The sequence below is a fragment of the Artemia sp. Qi Xiang Cuo genome, chromosome 6 (assembly GCF_049724085.1).
Source record: "Artemia sp. Qi Xiang Cuo chromosome 6, ASM4972408v1, whole genome shotgun sequence".
Taxonomy (NCBI): domain Eukaryota; kingdom Metazoa; phylum Arthropoda; class Branchiopoda; order Anostraca; family Artemiidae; genus Artemia; species Artemia sp. Qi Xiang Cuo.
The window spans coordinates 39,931,308-39,957,807 of NC_142799.1; the positions used below are offsets into that span (position 1 = coordinate 39,931,308).

At 35.4% G+C, this 26,500-nt stretch overlaps 1 protein-coding gene across 2 annotated transcripts in view; it reads left to right on the top strand.

Moving 5' to 3' along the window:
• Positions 1–26,500, top strand: part of LOC148951220 (follistatin-related protein 1-like) — a 188,731-nt gene that overhangs the window by 150,854 nt on the left and 11,377 nt on the right. For both annotated transcript variants that reach the window (XM_089090186.1, XM_089090185.1), the window contains exons 6-7: positions 2,110–2,350; positions 5,152–5,264. In XM_089090186.1, coding sequence (XP_088946312.1) covers positions 2,110–2,350; positions 5,152–5,264 — 354 coding nt within the window. The remainder of the gene's footprint in view (positions 1–2,109; positions 2,351–5,151; positions 5,265–26,500) is intronic.

Below are 26,500 nucleotides of genomic sequence, written 5' to 3' on the forward strand. Positions count from 1 at the left end.
TAATTTTACTTTTATTTGGTTAAATGGCTTTCTCGAAACTTGTTCAATTTTATTTACGAACGTTTTTATTAGTAATAAATATACGTAACTTGCGAATTAACTTACGTAACGAACTTTCGCCCCCTAGTCAATACCTTGCTCTTTAAGCTAAAGGTTGATTTTTTTCCAGTTCTTTAAAAATGACCCCTTCAGTTGATCAGTTGAAATCAGTAGAAAAACTTGTTGTTTTTTTACTTAATTTCTGATCTTTTTCTTTAATAATGCTGGGAAATCCGGCGCCCCCTTCATAGCAATGTCCCTTCCCCCATGAAAACTTTCTTCATGGAAAGGTCCTCCCATTTAACCCCCGACCCCCCCCCCTACCATAAAAAATCCTCCCTGAAAACGTCTGTATACTTCCCAATAAACAATACTATATGTTAACATTGTGTAAAGTTCATAACTTTCAGCCCTCCCCCAGGGGACTTTGAGGGATTAAGTCATCCTAAAAGACATTGTTATTATATTTTTGACCATGCTGAACAAAATGGCTATCTTAAAATTTTGATCGGGTGACTTTGGGAAACAAATGAGCGTGGGAGGAGGCCTAGTTGCCCTCCATTTTTTTGGTCACTTAAAAAGGGGACTAGAACTTTTAATTTCCGTTCCAATGAGCCCTCCCTCGATATTCTAGGACCATTGGGTCAATACAATTACCCCTGGGAAAAAAACCAAAAATAGTCAAAAAAACAAATAAACACGCATCCGTGATCTTTCTCCTGGCAAAAAATGCAAAATTCCACATTTTTGTAGATAGGTGCTTGAAACCTCTACAGTAGGGTTCTCTGATACGCTGAATATGATGATGCGATTTTCATTAAGGTTCTATTATTTTTAGGGGGTTTCCCCTTTATACTAAAATCAGCCAAATTTTCTCAGGCGCGTAACTTTTGATGGGTAAGACTAAACTTGATGAAACTTATACATTTGAAATCAGAATAAAAATCTGATTCTTTTGATGTATCTATTTGTATTAAAATTCTTTTTTTTAGAGTTTTGGTAACAATTGAGTCGGGTCGCTCCTTACTTACAGTTCGTTACCACAAACTGTTTGATATTGTCTGAATATGCTAGTATTTTTTTCTTGTCAGTGATGTTAAGAACTGATTTCTTAGGATAAAACCCCTAGTTAACTTTCAAGTAAGTTACTAGCAACTTCAAATTTCAAAGAATATAGGATCGTTTTTGGTTAAGAAACTCTTAAGCCGTAATTTTTGGTGACGAAAACGGTACTTCTGAGCTTACCTTTGAACTAGCACGTAAATACCCAGACATTTTGTACTTTTCTCAGGCCTGAGAAGTTTTGTATTACTAATATATTTTGGGTTGCTTTTCAGGCCTGAGAAGTAACGAGTCTGACTGGGAATATGTCAAACTTAGTTATGTTCTCCGGACGGTAGATGGACCTAATTTTCTATGTAACTGATATGAAATAAAACCTAAAGTTGATTTTTGAAGTTTCTACAGTCGTGTACAAGAACTAGTGTCTGAGTGCAAAACAGAAAAAAACTGATGTGAACAAGGAGTAAGCCGTTAATGCTTCTTTTGGCAAAAAACGGTTTAGACGCTTCAAAAATACAGAGCTTGAAATTATTTATGGCAAAAGTCAGTTAAATTTCTTTTCCCCCTTTTTTTCGGTAATATTTCCTGTTTATCTCCCTAAAGCAATGATATCAGTGAAAAACTAATGTAAGTTCCAATTAGTGTTCTTCGAGTTTTCTATTGAAGAATTGGTTGCTGGAAAAATACGCTGCTGGAAAGATACGCTGCACTTTGATTAGTCCACAAAACAAACGAGAAAAACGAAAAATTGTTTCTAATAAGAAATGCTATCCCTAATCTATATTTTAAAGATATATCCAAACTAATATCTGTTTTCTTCCAAGGAGCCTTTACAGGTCAATTTCCATTTCTCTCTAATTAATTTTTAAAATGACAACTCAATTAAAATAGGGACCTTTTCAGAAGCTACGAAGCAGTTTCCCCTCTTAGTTTTAATTAGACTCCTAGACTTCACTAGACTCCTTGACTTGAATGTTATCTTTAAGGATTTTTTTTTTCTCTTTGCAGTTGTCTGCTTCCAATCAGAACGAGATCAGCTATTGAAGCAAATAGCCCTTTATTTTGATGAGCATTCATCAGCTATTCCATTTACTAAACATGGGGTGAGCCAAAATGACAAGGTTTGGTCACATTTCAGTGAATGCGACGGGGGGCAGGATGGATTTGTGGATTCTACAGAATTCATACGTTGTATTCGATGGATCCCAACCACTGTTCGCTCAACATCCTTGAATAGCAACTTAATAAAGTAGATATTTTTATTTTCCTTTGTCTGCTTTGCTTCTTGCTAATGTTGAAAAATTACTTCCGAATTATATTTTTAAATGCCAGATCTCCAACCACTTTTACATGCTGATAGATTCATGCCTAATAAATATGTAACTTTTGATTATTTAATTGTCTTTCTAAATTTTCTTTGAGTTTGATTCAGCTCTATCTAGATTTGAAGAGGGGCTGAGAAAAAGAAAAAAGGGGAAAATGTGCAAATTACCACCTGTAATCTCGGTTTATATCTAGTGAAAATAACTATTATCACTCTATTTTAACTTCTCCATATTATATTTTTTTTTCTTCTAACTTCAATAATTTCTTTGTAGGGCATATTGACAAAGGCTGTGACAATTCCCCTAACCTATCAAAACGCTTAAATTGTGCCAATCTTACTGTTTTTCTTGGGTCTTTTGTTTTCAACTGCAGTAATAAAACAAAAGATTTTATAATTCTGTTTGCCTCACTGATAATTAAGTTTTTAGGTCTTCCAAGTCCTACAAGGCTATCCCTTGGCTCGGTTTCAAACATCATTAATGGAAATCGATCATATTTTCATCGGTTAATCTTTCATTTGTAAAAGGGAACATTGGAGGATTGTATTTGAAGTTTGCAGCTAAAATTATGTGCTTAAGTAGGCCTAGCTGTTGGTATGGCGTGTTTAAAAATCATACATTTTATTTCCGATATTGTCGTGGCCTAAGCTATTGAACATACTGCACATTTGCATATTTCTAAAGGAAACCGAAAATAAAATCCAAGCAAAATATTCTGCTATCCTTTTGGTATTTTAGTTTCGTTACCTCTCTACACATATGTAAATTCAAGGTATATATGGGCTTTCTTTGCGTGTTTCTTCATTTTTTTTTTTTTTGTCAAAATATCTAAACTATTCAAGTTAGAAACTTGACATTTTTGCACAATAGCTTAAGGATTATGATCGTTGTTCTAAATTACAGAAATCCCCAAAATTTAAACTAATTTCTTAAAAATCCCAGAAACTTGAACCGGAAGGATGGCATGATTTTGTATGCTCAAAATTAAAAATAAAATTGGTGTTTATGTCTTATGGTGAATTTATGTCTTGCTGTGCAATTTTAAACTAAAAAAAATGCATAAAAATCTTAGCCACGAAAAAAAATATATAAATTGCTCGGCAGTTTGCTTTTTTTAGGTCAAGTTTTTTAAATATAAATAAACTAATTCCCATATTTAGTTACTTGAACAGCATTTAAAATATGAATGGGATTTACAAATGCTAAGCCAAATTTGATGACAAAAATCTTGGAATTTTATAGACTTTCTATTTTAGTTAAACATTTCATTAAATGTAAGTTTTCAGTTCAAACTGAATACGGGTTTGTGTCATCAATTTGTGTGCGTTAAAATATACTAAACAAACCGCATCCAATTTGGTTAACAGTTTTTAGGTAGTAAATATTCAAATATATTTTGTTTGACGTTTGGATATTCTGGATTTCTACAAAACAGTAACACTTATTCAATGCTGTGGTTCAGTTTTCAATTGTTACTTTTCATGGTGAACTCCATTTTTTTTTTTTATTCCGTAGTCTCTGTGGAGTGTTATCTGTCATCCCTAAGGTTTTATTTGTCTGGAACACCATGAATTCAATCAAGACAATTTTAGAGAATTTTGAAACGAAAACTGAGGAGGCTTAAAAAAAAAAAAAACTGTATGTAAGAATTCAGTCCACAACTAGCAATATATGGACTTCCTGACTAGTTAATTTTTGTTTCAAAATTTTAGCTGTGTTTCAAATATTGAATCTTGTTTTGGTGCTTTAACTTTTACCAAAGCAGCTTTTCAAAGTAATACATATTGCAACAAACATTTATAATTAAGATTAATCAAAATAGTTCCCATTCCTAATTAACTTCAAATGATGATTCCTCCTCACTTGACTGTTATTTTCAAAAATCCCTTTTAAAATTTCGGTTACTATTGGCTAGGGTTCGTTCTTTACTATGTTGCCCCCCCCCCCGGAAAAATCTTACAGTTTCACTTTTTTCCCAAAAACTTTTTCTTTTTTTTTCAAAAAAGGCTCTTTTGACAGCGAAAAGGCGGCTTCGCAGGAATTTTATCCTCCATTCATTCAGTCCTTAGGCCCTCGCAAATATAACCTGACGTCACCCACACATGCAAACCTAAATTTAAATATGTCCACCGTTTATTTGCCTAAAAAAAAATCTGGCTTTGTGGGTTTTTGTCGTCTGCCTCTGCTCACTCTCGCTTTCAGCTCTCTCAAACATAGCTGGATGTCTGCTCGCTCCTTTGCTACAGCCAGCCTTATGATAACAAGCGTGTTATGATGGTGTCAAAAGTGTGCTTTTTAGTCTATATTTTTGGAGAATTTTTAGCTAGCCTCACCAAATTTTGTCACCTCGATCAGACCTTCGGCTTTCACAAATAATAGACTCGCTAAATAGTCTGATAAGGCTCCGTTTACTCACTTTGCTCGCTAGAATTAGCATTCTGAGCCCTCAGCTCTTGTACGCTTGTTATCTTGACGTCACAACTTCTTTTTTGGGGAATATGTTGATTACATTTTTTTGGATTTTTATAGCTTGGGTCTAATTTCGTAGTTCCAAAATTTTTCTGCATAATATGTCATGGCTCTAGTTTGAATACTTGAGGTGCAACTTCAACGAAAATTCTAGGGATAGCAGAACTTTATTTTACATATATATATAGGTGGTAGGAGATAAATTTTTTTTTTTACTTATTTGCAATAATTTTCATTAATACAACTTTTTGTCAAGGGCTCTGTGCGTAGATGCCATCGTTGATGCGGGTGACACCAACTCAGACTGGCGACTAGATTTTGAAGAATTTAAGACATTAGTTGATCCTGACTTTGTACCAAAAAATAAAAGTAAGTTTTTTTCAGTTTTTATCTGTTTTCCTCTGGCGATGAAAAGGCTCTTTCGAAATTTGATTCATCTTTTGATACTGATTAAAGAGGAAAATAGGGCGGTAAACAGGAAAGGAGGAGAAGAGGCTGGTTTCACTAGCACTTTGCCAATCAAAATACCAGAAATTATATAAATATATCTGAGGATGACTTTATTGAGGATGAAAGGGTCTGTTCCCTCCTCAATGCCTCGCTCTTTACGATAAAGTTTTTATTGTTTTACAAAGTAGAGTTTTGTGTAAAGAGTGGGGCGTTGAGGAGGGGACAGCCCCTTTCATATACGGAATAATTTCTGTTCGTTTTAAGTTTTAATGTTGCTCCTAACTTTCAGTTAAAAAAAACTTGTATTTTTTAATTTAATTTCTTAAATGACGCTCCTATTTTCACTGGATATTTTCCCAGTTCATTCTATATTTATATTTTATTGTCATTCTTCCAAATCTTTTTGGACTTAACACCAAAACTGAGCTTCTTTTTCTGATTGAGAAACATACTATAGATATTGATAAGTTACTGCTTGCACTGGATTAAAACAAATCGTATTATAGATTAGTAAAATGGTTCTCATTTAATGACACTCCGATGAAAGCCTTGTCTAATTTCATTTTTCCATCCTGTATCAGGAAAGCCTGACAAGCTTCATGATGGATTGTCCCGCTGTAAATCCATTTATCCCGAATTAATTAATTCATGTCCGAAAGATAAATTCATTAATCTCTTCGAGATTCCATCGCAAATGAAGGCTATTAGCTGCGCATTTTCGTTAAACCATTACGTTTATTTTCCTGTGCATATGGTCAGAAAAATGAAATATCTGGATTTTTAAAATTAGCTAAAATTCTAAATAAAGTACTAGAATCCTAGAAATAAAATAACAAAGCACTATAACTTAAGTACTCTACTATATAAATCTATTCTAGCGTAGACACAGCAATAACAACCAGAAAAAAGTCTTTGGCCCTTTTTGTGTTCATTTCTCGGGTGGCCGCGTCTGTAAAACGTTTTTTTTTATATGGAGTTCCCCTTGGCTCAGGGATTTACAGCTGTAAGTTTCAAATTGATCGGAAAAACAAATTTTCTGGCTCATTTCCGGCTCTTTTTTCCCTCCCAAAAATAACAAGTCTCCTTAACCAGGCAACAATTCTCAAAAGTTTCAAGCCAAACAAAAAGAAGCTTTTGGACTATTGCTCACCTCTAACATATTTTCCTTCAAAAATGTGTATTCTTATTGGCCCAGGGAAAAAAATCCCGAGTCTCGAGCCATTGAGGCACAAAAGATGAAATATTTTCACCGTTTTTCCACTATAAAACACATCTATAGACAAATGGTAAATTGCATAACTTACGAACATTGCACCAGGGGCTGGGGGACATGTCATTCCAAGAACCATTTTAATTGGACCTTCTGATAATCTTGAAAAAAATGGCTACCTCAAAATTTTGATTTGATAATATGGGTGGCTAAGGCGAGGGGGAGGGTAGTAAAAAGCGCACGGGAGGGAGATTGGTTACCATCCAATCACTTTCGATCCTTAAAAAGGTTCATCAATTTTTGTCGTTTGGTAGATTCCGAGTACTTTTATCCCACATCGAGCCGTTGGTCATTACCGAGCGTGTGGCTAAACTTAGCTATTCTTTTATCGTTACACCTTTTAGCTCAATAACCAGAAGGGCCCAAAAAGTTTCCACCGCCAAACAAGCGGCTACTGAAAACTCGAAGCCCTTTTATAATTCAACATATTATGATTAACAGTGCTTTTAACTGGAAAAGTGAAAACAGTATTGCCATCTATGATTTATTAAATTAAAAAAAAAATGCAATAATCCAACAATTACAACCCAAGGGCGCCGGCAGAAAATTTTCCCGGGGGGGGGGAGCAGACGTTGAAATAGCAGGGGTGGTTGGGTGACAGTTTAGGTGGTTTACGGCGCCAAACTACGACTTTACCCCGAAGAGGACGAATTTGCAATGAATTTAAACCCCGAAAAGCTAATTGATTTAAAAGTATCAATAACTATATCTTAGGCTTCCCAGTTGCAAAAGAAGTAATGCCACACGGTGGCAGTTTTGGATTCAACCAAGTTGATTCGCTTTATTTGTAATGAGATTAGGCTACGTTTGGTGATCTGTAATTGCGTATCAGCTATAATGAGGGAGGTGAGTCATTTTTTAGGTGGGGGTAGGGTAGATTCATACAAACGTACATTTTAATGGACAAACTGCTTACTCAACATGAGGCTTCAAATAAATGTTGAAAGAGGTAGTGGGGAGTAGGAATTAATTAAAATGTTTTTCTATACAGCTAAAATGCTTCATTCCCATATCTACCAGCACAAAAGTGGAAAGGCAAGGCAGGTTATCATCAGCCCCGCCAGGAAATTTCTATGGGGTGGCAAAACAAACGTATATAATGTATTTATCGATAAGAAAATCCTGTTGTAGAGGATGTGATGACTTAAGTTATGCAGAAGCTAAAAAGTTTCACAGAATTTCCATCAATACAGACAATAACACTCCTTTTCATCCAACCGAAATTCTTTATTAGTAATATTAACAAGGACTTTTCACCAAAATAACAATTCATCGCCAATTTTTTAAGTACATTCAAATTTTATCCATAATTGAAATTTCAAAGTTAAATGTAGGACGGTACTAATCAACGTACAATTATTGATTTACACATTTTAGAAGCAATTAACAAGGGATTTAATGGACAGGTATCTCAAATTATATCTTGTTTAGGCCTGGGTATGATTTGGAAAACAATCCGAAATTAAATTAAAAAAAGAGCTTTTCAACTGAAAGCACGGAACAGATTGGAAACCTATTTGAACAGATTATTCTTTGTATGAAGGGAGCTGTCTCCTTTTTAGTTCCTTACTCGTTACTGTGAAGTTTGGCTTTTTCCCAAAATTTTAAAGAAAATTTGGGATTGGAAGTAAAAGATTTTTCAAAGCACTAAAAATCTTTTGATTAATGAGCAGGGTATTGAGAAGGGGATAGCCCCCCTTATAAAAATAGTAATTTATATTTTTTTTTTAAGTTTTAAACTTGCTCCTTACTTTAGTTGAAAAACCTTTTCTATTTGTTTAATTACATTTCATGTAACTGTAAGGTTTTATGACTACAATTAATTTAATAAACTTTTTCCACAAAACAAAATTTTCAAAGAAAAGTAAAGAACTCCATTAAACAAAAAATAAGCAAAAATAAAATCAAATAATCTACCAAGCGTGAAACTACCACTAATCAGCATCAATAAATAAATGAAACCCAAAATGAAGAGAAATTATAATAATTAACCGAGTCAAACTCAAAACGAGCAGAAATTAACATAAGTTGGGTGCAAAACCCCTATGCCTTCCCAAGGCCAGAACAAAATTTGCACTATACTGAAAAAATACAAATGTTTTTACTTTTATAACTTTAATAAATCAAACAATATTAACATTTTTATTACTAAATATCGTATTATTACTAATAAATGTCGTGGATTGCTTACGCAGATGATTTACTCCTTTTGAGTCGATCGCTTCAGTCACTTCAACAAAATGTAGATTTTTTAGCAAAGATTTTTAGTGAGCATGGACTTCGTTTTCACCCTGAAAAGTATCAGTTTTCTGATTCTTGGTCCTAAGGCTAATGATCTCGTTAATTCAGAAATTTCTGTCTGTATTTATGATAGTATTTTAAAACCTTTGGAATCTTTTTTATATCTTGGTGTGCCTTATGGACCAACTTTAGCTCTATGCCATGCTTCTATTTCTAAAGCTGTTAAAAGTAGAATAGCGTCTAGTTTTGGGGCAGTAATTTGTCTTTGCGATCTCCTTCCTCGGAAATCATTGGCTTGGGTATATAATACAGTCGCTTTGCCTCAAATTTTAGTTTTTTCATCGCTTCTCCTGTTTTTTAGAATTAGTAATATTGCGCATGTAAAAACCACATTTTTTAATTTTGCTAAGTTCCTTTGCCGCTTTTCTAAATCTGAATCAAATACTTTTTTAATGAATGCATATAAAATAAAAAACCCTGTTGATGTTTTGGAGAAAATGCAAAAGAATTTTTTATACAAATTAAATATTTTTTCTCATAATTTATATAGAGCTGCGCACGAAGCTTAGTTTATTTTATTTGATTTAATTTTTGAATGAAGTTTTAATTTGTGAAGTGTTAATTTATTATCTATTGAATGAAGTGTTAATTTGTGTGGTAATTTTGATTGAAGGCCTTTGCGTATTTGTTGTTATAGTGTTTAAAATAATTTTATGGCCTGTTGATTAGCGGTTATTATTTTTATTTATTTCTTTTTTACTCTTCGTATTCGGAGGAAATAAAAAGTTTGAATTGAATTGAATTGAATCAATATATGTATATTAAACTGACAATGCACATTCATTTGTATTTTTTCAGTAAAGTGCAAATTTTGTTCTCGCCTTGGAAAGGCATAGGGGTTTTGCTCCCAACTTATGCTAATAGTAGGAAGGGCACAATATCTCCGGTACGAACACCGTGCTGCCATCTACAATTTCGTGAAACGCCGACGGGACATAATTTATTCAAGGATTATTGATCCACGAAGGGGAGATAATTTCTGAAAAATTGATTTGCATAATCGGTGGGGAATTATTGATCCACGAAAGGGGAATTAAGAAACATTATGGCTTCTTTGATCTTAGGTCTGGGCGATAAATCGTCTTTAGTGACAGAGATAAATTAATATGCATTTTTTTAAATATGGTTTCTCCGATCTTTAGGTCACAGAGATAAATTCACATTCGATGAAAACCATAATAGTGTAGCTAGGAACATCTTAGAGATGAAGAGATTAACGCGGGAAAGGGTTTCCTAGGAATTTCAAATGTGACAGCGCAAGGATGCCAAAACAAAAGGAACAAACAGAAAATACTTTTAGGGGATTATTTGGACGAAACCGTTTGAGACATTATAGAAGATGATCTTAGAAGATGATTTAGAAGATGATTTAGGGTAAAACTCTGTGGTCGTTACAATACACAAGTTCCATTTGAACAATGTTGTGATGTCCCCTACCCCAACCCCAAAGGGCCCCCCTAGCCCAACCCCAAAGGGCCCTATCACCCAAAGGGCCTCCGAGCCCCCGAATGCCCCCCGGCCCCCTAAATGCCCCCGGTGCCTCACATTTTTTTAAAATACTTTTTTGAATCAATTTGTTTGCATGTCTGGGTTGATGTTTCCAAGTTCAAGAATTTGTCTTTGTTGGTTTTTATGTCTAAAGTGCCTGTCTTTCTCTGTTTGCATGTCTGAATCTATTTGTTTGCATGTCTGGGTTGGTGTTTGCAAGTCCAAGAATTTGTGTTTGTTGGTTTGAATGTCTAAAGTATCTGTCTTTCTCGTTTTGTGTGTCTGATTCTATTTGTATGCATATCTGGGTCGGTGATTGCATGTCCAAGTATTTGTCTTTATTGGTTTGAATGTGGTCGTTATAATACACAAGTTCCATTTGAACAATGTTGTGATGTCCCCTACCCCAACCCCAAAGGGTCCCCCTACCCCAATCCCAAAGGGACCTATCCCCCCGATCCCCAAAAGGCCCCTCAGGGGCCTCCCGAGCCCCCAGAGGGCCTCCGGGCCCACAAATGCCCCCCCGCCCCCCAAGTGCCCCCGGGGCCCCACATTTTCTTAAAATACTTTATTGAATCAATTTGTTTGCACATCTGGGTTGATGTTTCCAAGTTCAAGAATTTGTCTTTGTTGGTTTTTTATGTCTAAAGTGCCTGTCTTTCTCTGTTTGTATGTCTGAATCTATTTGTTTGCATTTCTGGTTTGGTGTTTTCAAATCCAAGAATTTGTCAATTGTGCTTTGAATGTCGGAAGTTTATTACAATCTCTCTTTGTGTATCTGAATTTATTTGTTTGTACGTTTAGTTGAGTGTTTGAAGTTCAAATATGTATATTTGTTTGTTTATATGTACGAAGTGTCTGTCTTTTTAGATTTGTATGTCTGAATCTATTTGTTTGTATGTCTGGGTTGGTGTTTGCAAGTCCAAGTATTTGTCTTTGTTGGTTTGAATGTCTATAGATTCTGTCTTTCTCTGTTTGTGTGTTTGATTCTATTTGTTTGCATGTCTGGATTGGTGTTTGCAAGTCCAAGAATTTGTCTTTGTTGGTTTGAATATCTAAAGTGCCTGTCTTTCTCTGTTTGTGTGTCTGATTCTATTTGTTTACATGTCTAGGTTGGTGTTTGCAATTCCAAGAATTTGTCTTTGTTGGTTTGAATGTCTAAAGTGTCTGTCTTTTTCTGTTGGTGTGTCTGATTCTATTTGTTTGCATGTCTGGGTTGGTGTTTGCAAGTCCAAGTATTTGTCTTTATTGGCTGGAATGTCTAAGTGTCTGTGTTTCTCTGTTTGTGTGCCTGATTCTATTTGTTTGCATGTCTGGGTTGGTGTTTACAAGTCCAAGTATCTGTCTTTGTTGGTTTGAATGTCTAAAGTGTCTGTCTTTTTCTGTTTGTGTGTCTGATTCTATTTGTTAGCATGTCTGCATTGGTGTTTGCAAGTCCAAGAATTTATCTTTGTTGGTTTGAATGTCTAAAGTGTCTGTCTTTCTCTGGTTGGGTGTCTGATTCTATTTGTTTGCATGTCTGGGTTGGTGTTTGCAAGTCAAAGAATTTGTCTTTGATGGTTTGAATGTCTAAATTGTCTGTCTTTTTCTGTTTGCATCTCTGAATCTATTTGTTTGCATGTCAGGGTTTGTTTTTGCGAGTCCAAGAATTTGTCATTGCTGGTTTGAATGTCTAAAGTGTCGGTCTTTCTCTGTTTGTGTGTCTGAATTTATTAGTTTGCATGTCTAGGTTGGTGTTTGCAAGTCCAAGAATTTGTCTTTGTTGGTTGGAATGTCTAAAGTGTCAGTCTTTCTCTGCTTGTGTGTCTGATTTTATTTGTTTGCATGTCTGGGTTGGTGTTTGCAAGTCCAAGAATTTGTCTTTGTTGGTTTGAATATCTAAAGTGTCTGTCTTTCTCTGTTAGTGTGTCTGATTCTATTTGTTTGCATGTGTGGGTTGGTGTTTGCAAGCCAAAGTATTTGTCTTGGTTGGTTTGAATGTCCAAAGTGTCTGTCTTTATCTGTTTGTGTGTCTGTGTGTTTGATTCTATTTGTTTGCATGTCTGAGTTGGTGTTTGCAAGTCCAAGAATTTGTCTTTGTTGGTTTGAATGTCTAAAGTGTCTGTCTTTTTCTGTTTGTGTGTATGATTCTATTTGTTTGCATGTCTGGGTTGGTGTTTGCAAGTCCAAGTATTTTTCTTTGTTGGTTTGAATGCCTAAAGTGTCTGTCATGCTCTGTTTGTTTGTCTAATTCAATTTGTTTGCATGTCTGGGTTGGTGTTTGCAAGCCCAAGAATTTGTCTTTGTTGGTTTGAATGTCTAAAGTGTCTGTCTTTCTCTGTTTGTGTGCCTAATTCTATTTGTTTACATGTCTGGGCTGGTGTTTGCAGGTTCAAGTATTTGTCTTTCTTGGTTTGAATGTCTAAAGTGTCAGTCTTTCTTTGTTTGTATGTCTGATTCTATTTGTTTGCACGTCTGGCTTGGTGTTTGCAAGTCCAAGAATTTGTCTTTGTTGGTTTGAATGTCTAAAGTGTCTGTCTTTCTCTGTTTGTGTGTCTGATTCTATTTGTTTACTTGTCTAGGTTGGTGTTTGCAAGTCCATGAATTTGTCTTTGTTGGTTTGAATGTCTAAAGTATCTGTCTTTCTCGTTTTGTGTGTCTGATTCTATTTGTATGCATATCTGGGTTGGTGATTGCATGTCCAAGTATTTTTCTTTATTGGTTTGAATGTCTAAAGTATCTGTCTTTGTCTATTTGTGTGTCTGATTCTATTTGTTAGCATATCTGGGTTGGTGTTTGCAAGTCCAAGTATTTGTCTTTGTTGGTTTGAATGTCTAAAGTGTCTGTCTTTCTCTGTTTGTGTGTCTGATTCTATTTGTTTACATGTCTGGGTTTTTTTTTGCATGTCCAATTATTTGTCTTTGTCGGTTTGAATGTCTGAAGTGTCTGTCTTTCTCTGTTTGTGTGTCTGATTCTATTTGTTTGCATGTCTTGGCTGGTGTTTGCAAGTCCAAGTATTTATTTGTGTTTGTTTGATTGTCTAAAGTGTCTGTCTTTCTCTGTTTTTGTGTATGATTCTATTTGTTTGCATGTCTGAGTTGGTGTTTGCAAGTCCAAGTATTTGTCTTTGTTGGTTTGAATGTCTAAAGTGTCTGTCTTTATCTGTTTGTGTGTCTGATTCTATTTGTTTGCATGTCTGAGCTGGTGTTTGCAAGTCCAAAAATTTGTCTTTGTTGGTTTTAATGTCTAAAGTGTCTGTCTTTCTCTGTTTGTATGTCTGAATCTATTTGTTTGAATGTCTGGGTTGGTGTTTGCAAGTCCAAGAATTTTTCTTTGTTGGTTTGAATGTCTAAACTGTCTGTCTTTCTCTGTTTGTGTGTCTGTTTCTATTTTCTTTTCATGTTTGGGTTGGTGTTTGCAAGTCCAAGTATTTTTTTTATCGGTTTGAATGTCTAAAGTGTCTTACGTGCGCGCACACACGGAAACATCAGAACCATGGGGTTCTCCGACATGCTGAATCTGAAATTACTATTTTGAAGGAGACTCTTTAACCTTTTAGAGTTAACTTACCCTTTTAGGGTTGAACTTTTAGGGTTCTCCGACATACTGAACCTGAAAGTGTGTTCTCCGAAATGCTGACTCTGAAAGTGTAATTTTCATGGAGATTATTTGACCTTTTGGGGTTAATTTAGACTAGGTTACGTGAATTGGTTCATTTTTTTTACTACAGCAAGTGCTACCATCTATTTCAATTAAGGTATAGATGGCAGAAAAATTAAGGTATAGATGGCAGAACCAACAATACCACCCTTTTTTTCCAGTAACTGCATTTACGTTAGGTTCATTTAGGTTCACTTAGCGTGGCGCGCTAAGTGAACCTGCTAAGTAACTGCATTCACATTAGGTTCATTTAGGTTCACTTAGCGTGGCGCGTTACTTGAAAAAAAGGGTGGTGTTGTAGGTTGGCTGCAGGTGTCCGCGTGAAGGAAAAATTAGTTGTGCTGCCATCTATACCTTAATTGAAATAGATGGTAGCACTTTCTGTAGTAAAAAAATGAACCAATGCACATAACCTAGTCTAAATGAACCCCAAAATGTCAAATAATCTCCATGAAAATTACACTTTCAGAGTCAGCATTTCGGAGAACACACTTTCAGGTTCAGTATGTAGGAGAACCCTAAAAGGTCAACCCTAAAAGGGTAAGTTAACTCTAAAAGGTTAAAGAATCTCGTTGAAAATTACAATTTTAGATTCAGCATGTCGGGGAACCCCATAGTTTTGATGTTTCCGTGTGTGCGCGCACATAAGACACTTTAGACATTCAAACCGATAAAGACAAATACTTGGAGTTGCAAACACCAACCCAGACATGCAAACAAATAGAATCAGACACATAAACAGAGAAATACAGACAATTTAGACATTCAAACCAACAAAGACAAATACTTGGACTTGCAAACACCAACCCATTCATGTAAACAAATATAATCAGACGCACAAACCGAGAAAGACAGACACTTTAGACATTCAAACCAACAAAGACAAATTCATGGACTTGCAAACACAAGCTCAGACATGCAAACAAATAGAATCAGACACACAAACCGAGAAAGACAGACTCTTTAGACATTCAAACCAACAAAGACAAATACTTGGACTTGCAAACACCAACTCAGACATGCAAACAAATAGAATCATACACATAAACAGAGAAAGACAGACACTTTAGACATTCAAAGCAACAAAAACAAATTCCTGGACTTGCAAACACCAACTCAGACATGCAAACAAATAGAATCAGACACACAAACAGAGAAAGACAGACACTTTAGACATTCAAACCAACAAGGACAAATAGTTGGACTTGCAAACACCAACCCAGACATGCAAACAAATAGAATCAGACACACAAACAGAGAAAGACTGAGACTTTAGACATACAAACCAACAAAGACAAATTATTGGACTTGCAAACACCAACCCAGACATGCAAACACATAGAATCAGACACATAAACAGGGAAAGACAAACACTTTAGACATTCAAACCAACAAAGACAAATACTTGGATTTGCAAACACCAACCCAGACATTCAAACAAATAGAATCAGACACAGAAACAGACAAAGACAGATACTTTAGACATTCAAACCAATAAAGACAAATACTTGGACATGCAATCACAACCCAGATATAAATACAAATAGAATCAGACACACAAAAAGAGAAAGACAGAGACTTTAGACATTCAAACCAACATAGACAAATAGTTGGACTTGCAAACACCAACCAAGACATGCAAACAAATAGAATCAGACACAAAAACAGAGAAAGACAGACACTTTAGACATTCAAACCAACAAAGACAAATTCTTGGACTTGCAAACACCAACCCAGATATGCATACAATTAGAATCAGACACACAAACAGAGAAAGACAGACACTTTAGACATTCAAACCAACAAAGACAAATAGTTGGACTTGCAAACACCAACCCAGACATGCAAACAAATAGAATCAAACACATAAACAGAGAAAGACAGACGCTTTAGACATTCAAACCAACAAAGACAAATTCTTGGACTTGCAAACACCAACCCAGACATGCAAACAAATAGAATCAGACACACAAACAGAGAAAGACAGACACTTTAGACATTCAAACCAACAATGACAAATTCTTGGACTTGCAAACACCAATCCAGACATGCTAACAAATAGAATCAGACATACAAACAGAGAAAGACAGACACTTTAGACATTCAAACCAATAAAGACAAATACTTGGAAATGCAATCACCAACCCATACATGCATAAAAGTAGAATCAGACACAAAAACAGAGAAAGACAGACACTTTAGACATTCAAACCAACAAAAAGAAATATTTTGACTTGCAAAAACCAACCCAGACATGCAAACAAATAGAATCAGACACACAAACAGAGAAAGACAGAAACTTTAGACATTCAAACGAACAAAGACAAATTCTTGGATTTGCAAACACCATCCCAGACATGCAAACAAATAGAATCAGACATACAAACGGAGAAAGACTGACGCTTTAGACATTCAAACCACCAAAGACAAATACTGGGACTTGCAAACACCAACCTAGACATGTAAACAAATAGAATTAGACACCCAAACAGAGAAAGACAGACACTTTAGACATTCAAACCAACAAATACAAATTTTTGTACTTGAAAACAACAACCCAGATATGTAAACAAAAAGATTCAGACGTGCAAACATAGAATGAAAGAAACTGTAGGCATTCAAACCAACAAAGAAAAATTCTTTGACTTCCAAGCATCAACCCAGACATACAAACACATAGACTCATACACACAAACAGACAAAGACAGACACTTTAGGTATTCAAACCAATAAAGAGAAATGCTTGGACTTGCAAACACCAACCCAGACATGCAAACAAATAGAATCAGACACACAAACAGAGAAAGACAGACACTTTAGACATTCAAAACAACAAAGACAAGTTCTTGGACTTGCAAACACCAACCTAGATATGCAAACAAATAGAATCAGACACACAAACAGAGAAAGACAGACACTTTAGGCATTCAAACCAATAAAGACAAATGCTTGGACTTGCAAACACCAACACATACATCCAAACAAATAGAATCAGACACACAAACAGAGAAAGATAGACACTTTAGACATTCAAACCAACAAAAACAAATTCTTGGACTTGCAAACACCAACACAGACATCCAAAAAAATAGAATCAGACACACAAACAGAAAAAGACACATACTTTAGACATTCAAACAAACAAAGACAAATTCTTGGACTTGTAAACACCAACCCAGACATGCAAACAAATAGAATCACACACACACACAGAGAAAGACAGACACTTTAGACATTCAAACCAAGAAAGACAAATACTTGGACTTGCAAACACTAACCCAGACTTGCAAACCAATAGAATCAGACACACAAACAGAGAAAGACTGACACTTTAGACATTCAAACAAACAAAGACAAATCCTTAGGCTTGCAAACACCAACCCAGACATGCAAACAAATAGAATCAAACACACAAACAGGGAAAGACAGACACTTTAGACATTCAAACCAACAAAGACAAATTCTTGGACTTGCAAACATCAACCCAGACATGAAAACAAATAGAATCAGACACACGAACAGAGAAAGACAGACACTTTAGACATTCAAACCAATAAAGACAAATACTTGGACTTGCAAACACCAACACAGACATGCAAACAAATAGAATCAGACGCACAAACAGAAAAAGACACACACTTTAGACATTCAAACCAACAAAGACAAATTCTAGGACTTGCAAACACCAACCCAGAGATGCAAACAAATAGAATCAAACACACAAACAGAGAAAGACAGACAATTTAGACATTCAAACCAACAAAGACAAATACTTAGACTTGCATAAACCAACCCAGACATGCCAACAGATAGAATCATACACACAAACAGAGAAAGACTGACACTTTAGACATTCAAACCAACAAAGACAAATACTTGGACTTGCAAACACCAACCCAGACATGCAAACACATAGAATCAGACACACAAACAGAGAAAGACAGACACTTTAGGCATTCAAACCAATAAAGACAAATACTTGGACTTGCAAACAGCAACCCAGACATGCAAAGATATAGAATCAGACACACAAACAGAGAAAGACAGACACTTTACACATTCAAACCAACAATGACAAATATTTGGAATTTCAAACACCAACCCAGACATGCAAACAAATAGATTCAGAAACACCAACACAGAAATAAATAAAAATTATACATACAAACAAACAAAGACAAATACTTGGAATTGCAAACACCAACCCAGACATGCAAACAAATAGAATCAGACACACAAACAGAGAAAAACTGAAATTTAGACATTAAAAACGATAAAGACAAATACTTAGACTTACAAACACCAACCCAGACATGCCAACAAATAGAATCAGACACACAAACAGAGAAAGACAGACACTTGAGACATTCAAACCAACAAAGACAAATTCTTGGACTTGCAAACACCAACCCAGACATGCAACCAAATAGAATCAAACACATAAACAAAGAACGACAGACACTTTAGACATTCAAACCAACAAAAACAAATATTTGGACTTGAAAACACCACCACAGACATGCAAACAAATAGAATCAGACACACAAACAGAGAAAGACAGACACTTTGGACTTTCAAACCATCAAACACAAATTCTTGGACTTGCAAACACCAACCCAGACATGCAAACAAATAGAATCAGACGCACAAACAGAAAAAGACACACACTTTAGACATTCAAACCAAGAAAGACAACTTCTTGGACTTGCAAACACCAACCCAGACATGCAAACAAATAGAATCAAACACACAAACAGAGAAAGTCAGACACTTTAGACATTCAAACCAAGAAAGACAAATACTTGGACTTGCAAACACCAACCCAGACATGTAAACAAATAGAATCAGACACACAAACAGAGAAAGACAGACACTATAGACATTCAAACCAACAAAGACAAATTCATGGACTTGCAAACACCAACCCAGACATAACAACAGAGGGAATCAGACACACAAACAGAGAAGGACAGACATTTTAGGCATTCAAACCAACAAAGACAAATTCTTGTACTTGGAAACACCAACCCAGACAAGCAAACAAATAGAATCAGACACACAAACAGAGAAAGACAGACACTTTAGACATTCAAACCAACAAAGACAAATTCTTGGACGTGCAAACACCAACCCAGACATGCCAACAAATAGAATCACACACACAAACAGACAAAGACAGACACTTTAGACATTCAAACCAACAAAGACAAATACTTGGAGGTGCAAACACCAACCCAGACATGCAAGCAAATAGAATCAGACACACAAACAGATAAAGACTGACACTTTAGACATTCAAACCAACAAAGACAAATTCTGGGACTTGCAAACACCAACCCAGACATGCAAACAAATAGAATCAGTCACACAAACAGAGAAAGACAGACACTTTAGGCATTCAAACCAACAAAGACAAATACTTGGACTTGCAAACACCAACACAGACATCCAAACAAATAGATTCATACACACAAAAAGAGACAGACAGACGCTTTAGAAATTCAAACCAACAAATACAAATTCTTTGACTTGCAAACACCAACCCAGACATTCAAACAAATAGAATCAGACACACAAACAGAAAAGGACAGACACTTTAGACATTCAAACAAACAAAGACAAATTCTTGGACTTGCAAACATCAACCCAGACATTAAAAAAAATAGAATTAGACACATACACAGATATCGATAGATACTATAGCCGATCAAACCAACAAAGACAATTAGTTATTCTAGCAAGCGTAAAACACAACTTACAAAAAAATATAATCAGAAACTAAAATACATAAAGACTGAAAGTTTAGACATTACAAAGATCAAATCAAAATACCTGTGTATGCACATATCAACCCAGACTTGCACAAAAAGGTATTCATACACACACACAGAGAAAGGCAGACACTTTAGATATTCAAACCAACAATGACAAATTCTTGGACTTGCAAACACCGACCCAGACTTGCAAACAAATAGAATCAGACGCACAAACAGATAAAGAGAGACACTTTAGACATTCAAACCAACAAAAACAAATTATTGGACTTGTAAACACCAACCTAAAAATGCAAACAAATAGAATCAGATATGAACAAAGACAAAGACTTATACTTTAGGTATGAAAACAAGAAGATGCATGTACTTTGAAATGCAAACACACGTAATGAAACGCAAACAAATTTATTACAACACAACCACATAGCAGGTCTGACGGAAAATGTCAACCAAACATCAATGACAAATAGATAAGTATTGAAAACCCCAATCTGACCTGCAAAGATGTAAAATGAAGCAAACACACAAAGAAACACCTAAGCTTTGGGCATTCAGATCAACAATGACAAATACTCGGACTTGTAAACACCAACCCAGACATGCAAACAAATAGATTCAGACACATAAACAGAGAAAGACAGACACTTTAGACATTTAAACCAACAAAGACAAATACTTGGACTTGCAAACACCAACCCAGACATGCAAACAAATAGAATCAGACACACAAACAGAGAAAGACAGACACTTTAGACATTCAAACAAATAAATACAAATACTTGGACTTACAAAAACCAACCCAGACATGCAAACAAATAGAATCAGACACACAAACAGAAAAAGACAGACACTTTAGACATTCAAACCAACAAAGACAAATAATTGGAATTGCAAACACCAACCCAGACATGCAAACAAATAGAATCAGACACACAAACATAGAAAAACTGAACTTTAGACATTCAAACCGATAAAGACAAATACTTAGACTTTCAAACACCAACCCAGACATACAAACAAATAGAATCAAACACACAAACAGAGAAAGACAGACACTTTAGACATTCAAACCAACAAAGACAAATTCTTGGACTTGCAAACACCAGCCCTGACATGCAAACAAATAGAATCAGACAAACAAACAGAGAAAGACAGACACTTTAGTCATTCAAAACAAAAAAGACAAATACTTGAACTTGCAAACACCAACACAGACATGCAAACAAATAGAATCATACACACAAAAAGAGAAAGACAGACACTTTAGACATTCAAACCAACAAAGACAAATTCTTGGACTTGCAAACACCAACCCAGATATGCAAACAAATAGAATCAGACGCACAAACAGAAAAAGACAGATACTATAGACATTCAAACAAACAAAGACAAATACTTGTATATTCAAACACTAACCCAATCATTCCATAAAATAGAATCAATCCCACAAACTGAGACATGAAGACAAAGTAATCATTCTAAACAATAGTGGAAAACAGTTGGGCTTGAAAGAATCAGATCAGATAAGCCTACAAGTATAATCAAAAACATAAGACCAGAACGACATAATATTTAGACCTTCTAATTAACAATAACAATTACTTTGACTTGCAAAGACCAGACTATATATGCCAAAAATAGACTAAAACATACAAACATACAAAGACAGATACTTTAGGCATTCAAAACAACAAAGACAGATTGTTGTACATTCAAACATCGGCCCAATAATGCAAACAAATAAGAACTGAAAAAACCACATAGAAAGACTGTAAGTATAGACATAAGCTGAACCAATTATAAATACTGTTAATTGCTGACGTCAATCTAGACATTTCCAAAAAGAGAATGATGCACTCAAACAGAGAAAGACAGACACTTTAGACATTCAAACCAACAAAGACAAATACTTGGAGGTGCAAACACCAACCCAGACATGCAAGCAAATAGAATCAGACACACAAACAGAGAAAGACAGACACTTTAGACATTCAAACCAACAAAGACAAATTCTGGGACTTGCAAACACCAACCCAGACATGCAAACAAATAGAATCAGACACACAAACAGAGAAAGACAGACACTTTAGGCATTCAAACCAACAAAGACAAATACTTGGACTTGCAAACATCAACCCAGACATGCAAAAAAATAGAATCAGACACACAAACAGAGAAAGACAGGCACTTTAGACATTCAAACCATCAAATACAAATTCTTGGACTTGCAAACACCAACACAGACATGCAAACAAATAGAATCAGACACACAAACAGAGAAAGACACACACTTTAGACATTCAAAACATCAAAGACAAATTCTTGGACTTGCAAACACCAACCCAGACATGCAAACAAATAGAATTAAACACACAAACAGAGAAAGACAGACACTTTAGACATTCAAACCAACAAAGACAAATACTAGGACTTGCAAACACAAACCCAGAAATGCAATCATATAGAATAAGACACAAAAACAGATATAGACAGACACTTTATACACTAAAACCAAAAAAGACAAATTCTTGGACTTGCAAACACCAACCCAGACATGCAAACAAATAGAATCAGACACATAAACAGTGAAAGACAGACACTTTAGACATTCAAACCAACAAAGACAAATTCTTGGACTTGCAAACACCAACCCAGACTTGCAAACAAATAGAATCAGACGCACAAACAGATAAAGAGAGACACTTTAGACATTAAAACCAACAAAAACAAAATCTTGGACTTGCAAACACCAACCCAGACATGCAAGCAAATAGAATCAGACACACAAACAGAGAAAGACAGACACTTTAGACATTAAAACCAACAATGACAAATTCTTGGACTTGCCAATACCAACCCAGACACGTAATCAAATAGAATCAGACACACAAATAGAGAATAACAGACACTTTATACATTCAAACCAAAAAAGACAAATAGTTGGATATGCAAACACAAACCCAGACATGCAAACAAATAAAAACAGACAAACAAACAAAGAAAAACAGACACTTTAGACATTCCAACCAGTAAAGACAAATTCTTGGACTTTTAGACACCAACCCAGACATGCAAACAAATAGATTCAGACACATAAACAGAGAAAGCCAGACACTTTAGACATTCAAACCAACAAAGACAAATACTTAGACTTGCAAACACCAACCCAGACATGCGAACTAATACAATCAGACATACAAACAGAGAAAGACAGACACTTTACACATTCAAACCAACAAAGACAAATTCTTAGACTTGTAGACACCATTCCAGACATCCAAACAAATAGAATCAGACACACAAACAGAGAAAGCCAGACATTTTAGACATTCAGATCAACAAAGGCAAATACTTGGACTTGCAAACACCAACCCAGACACGCAAACAAATAGAATCAGACACACAAACAGAGAAAGACAGACACTTTAGACATTCAAACCAACAATGACAAATTCTTAGACTTGCCAACACCAACCCAGACATGCAAACAAATAGAATCAGACATACAAACAGAGAAAGACAGACACTTTAGACATTCAAACCAACAAAGACAAATACTTGGACTCGCAAACACTAATCCAGATATGCAAACAAATAGAATCAAACATACAAACAGAGAAAGACAGACACTTTAGACATTCAAACCAACAAAGACAAATTCTTGAACTTGCAAACATCAACCCAGACATGCACAAAAATAGAATCAGACAAACAAACAGAGAAAGACAGACACTTTAAACATTCAAACCAACAAGGACAAATAGTTGGACTTGCAAACACCAACCAAGACATGCAAACAAATAGAATCAGACAAACAAACAGAGAAAGACAGACAATTTACACATTCAAACCAACAAAGACAAATTCTTGGACTTGGAAACACTAACCCAGACATGCAAACAAATTAGAATCAGACAAACAAACAGAGAAAGACAGACACTTTAGGCATTCAAACCAAAAAAGACAATTACTTGGACTTGCAAACATCAGCCCAGACACGCAAACAAATAGAATCAGACACACAAACAGAGAAAGACACACAATTTAGACATTCAAACCAGCAAAGACAAATAATTGGACTTGCAAACACCAACCCAGACATGCAAACAAATAGAATCAGACACAAAAACAGATAAAAACTGAACTTTAGACATTCAAACCGATAAAGACAAATACTTAGACTTTCAAGCACCAACCCAGACATGCAAACGAATTGAATCAAACACACAAACAGAGAAATACAGACACTTTAGACATTCAAACCAACAATGAAAAATACTTGGACTTGCAAACACCAGCCCAGATATGCAAACAAAAAGAATCAGACACACAAACAGAGAAATACAGACACTTTAGGCATTCAAACCAACAAAGACAAATACTTGAACTTGCAAACACCAACTCAGACATACAAACAAATAGAGTCACACACACAAACAGAGAAAGACAGACACTTTAGACATTCAAACCAACAAAAACAAATTCTTGGACTTGCAAACACCAACACAGACATGCAAACAAATAGAATCAGACACACAAACAGAAAAAGACAGATACTTTAGACATTCAAACAAACAAATACAAAGACTAGGACATGCAAACATCAACCTAGATATACAAACAAATAGAATCAAACACACAAACAGAGAAAGACAGACACTTTATACATTCAAACCAACAAAGACAAAAACTTTGGCTTTTAAACATCAGCCCAGACATGTAAACAAATAGAATCATACACACAAACAGAGAAAGACTGACACTTTAGACATTCAAACCAACAAAGACAAATTCTTGGACTTGCAAACACAAACCCAGACATGTAATCAAATAGAATCAGACACACAAACAGAGAAAGACAGAAACTTCAGTCATTAAGACCAACAAAGACAAAAACTTGGACTTGCAAACACCAACCCAAACATGCAATCAAATAGAATCAGACACACAAGCAGAGAAAGACAGACACTTTAGACATTCAAACCAACAAAGACAAATACTTGGACTTGCAAACACCAACCCAGACATGCAAACAAATAGAATCAAACACACAAACAGAAAAAGACAGACACTTTAGACATTCAAACCAACAAAGACAAATACTTGGAGGTGCAAACACCAACCCAGACATGCAAGCAAATAGAATCAGACACAAAAACAGAGAAAGACTGACACTTTAGACATTCAAACCAACAAAGACAAATTCTGGGACTTGCAAACACCAACCTAGATATGCAAACAAATAGAATCAGACATACAAACAGAGAAAGACAGACACTTTAGGCATTCAAACCAATAAAGAGAAATTCTTGGACTTGCAAACACCAACCCAGACATACAAACAAATAGAATCAGACACACAAACAGAGAAAGACAGACACTTTAGGCATTCAAACAAACAAAGACAAATTCTTGGACTTGCAAACACCAACTCAGACGTGCAAACAAATAGAATCAGACACACAAACAGAAAAAGACACACACTTTAGACATTCAAACCATCAAAGACAAATTCTTGGACTTGCAAACATCAACCCAGACATTCAAACAAATAGAATCAAACACACAAACAGAGAAAGACAGACACTTTAGACATTCAAACCAACAAAGACAAATACTAGGACTTGCAAACACCGACCCAGACATGCAAACAAATAGAATCATACACATAAACAGAGAAAGACTGACACTTTAGACATTGAAACCAACAAAGACAAATTCATGGACTTACAAACACCAACCCAGACATACAAACAAAGAGAATCAGACACACAAACAAAGAGAGACAGACACTTTAGACATTCAAACCAACAAAGACAAATTCTTGGACTTGCAAACACCAACCCAGACTTGCAAACAAATAGAATCAGACGCACAAACAGATAAAGAGAGACACTTTAGACATTCAAACCAACAAAAACAAAATCTTGGACATGCAAACACCAACCCAGACATGCAAGCAAATAGAATCAGACACACAAACAGAGAAAGACTGACACTTTAGACATTAAAACCAACAAAGACAAATACTTGGACTTTCAAACACCAACCTAGACATGCAAGCAAATAGAATCAAACACACAAACAGAGAAAGACAGACACCTTAGACATTCAAATCAACAAAGACAAATTCTTGGACATGCAAACATTCACCCAGACATTTAAACAAATAGATTCAGACACACAAACAGAGAAGGACAGACACTCTAAACATTCAAACCATCAAAGACAAATTCTTGGACTTTTAAACACCAACCCAGACATGCAAACAAATAGAATCAGACACATAAACAGAGAAAGACAGACACTTTAGACATTCAAACCAACAAAGACAAATACTTAGACTTGCAAACACCAACCCAGACATGCGAACTAATACAATCAGACATACAAACAGAGAAAGACAGACACTTTACACATTCAAACCAACAAAGACAAATTCTTAGACTTGTAGACACCATTCCAGACATCCAAACAAATAGAATCAGACACACAAACAGAGAAAGCCAGACATTTTAGACATTCAGATCAACAAAGACAAATAATTGGAATTGCAAAAACCATCCTGTACATGTAAGAATATAGAATAAGCCATACAAGCTGAGAAAGACATAAAATCTATATATTAAAGGCAGCAAATAAGTGTTATTAGAATTGTCAACACAAGCCCACACGTGAAAAAA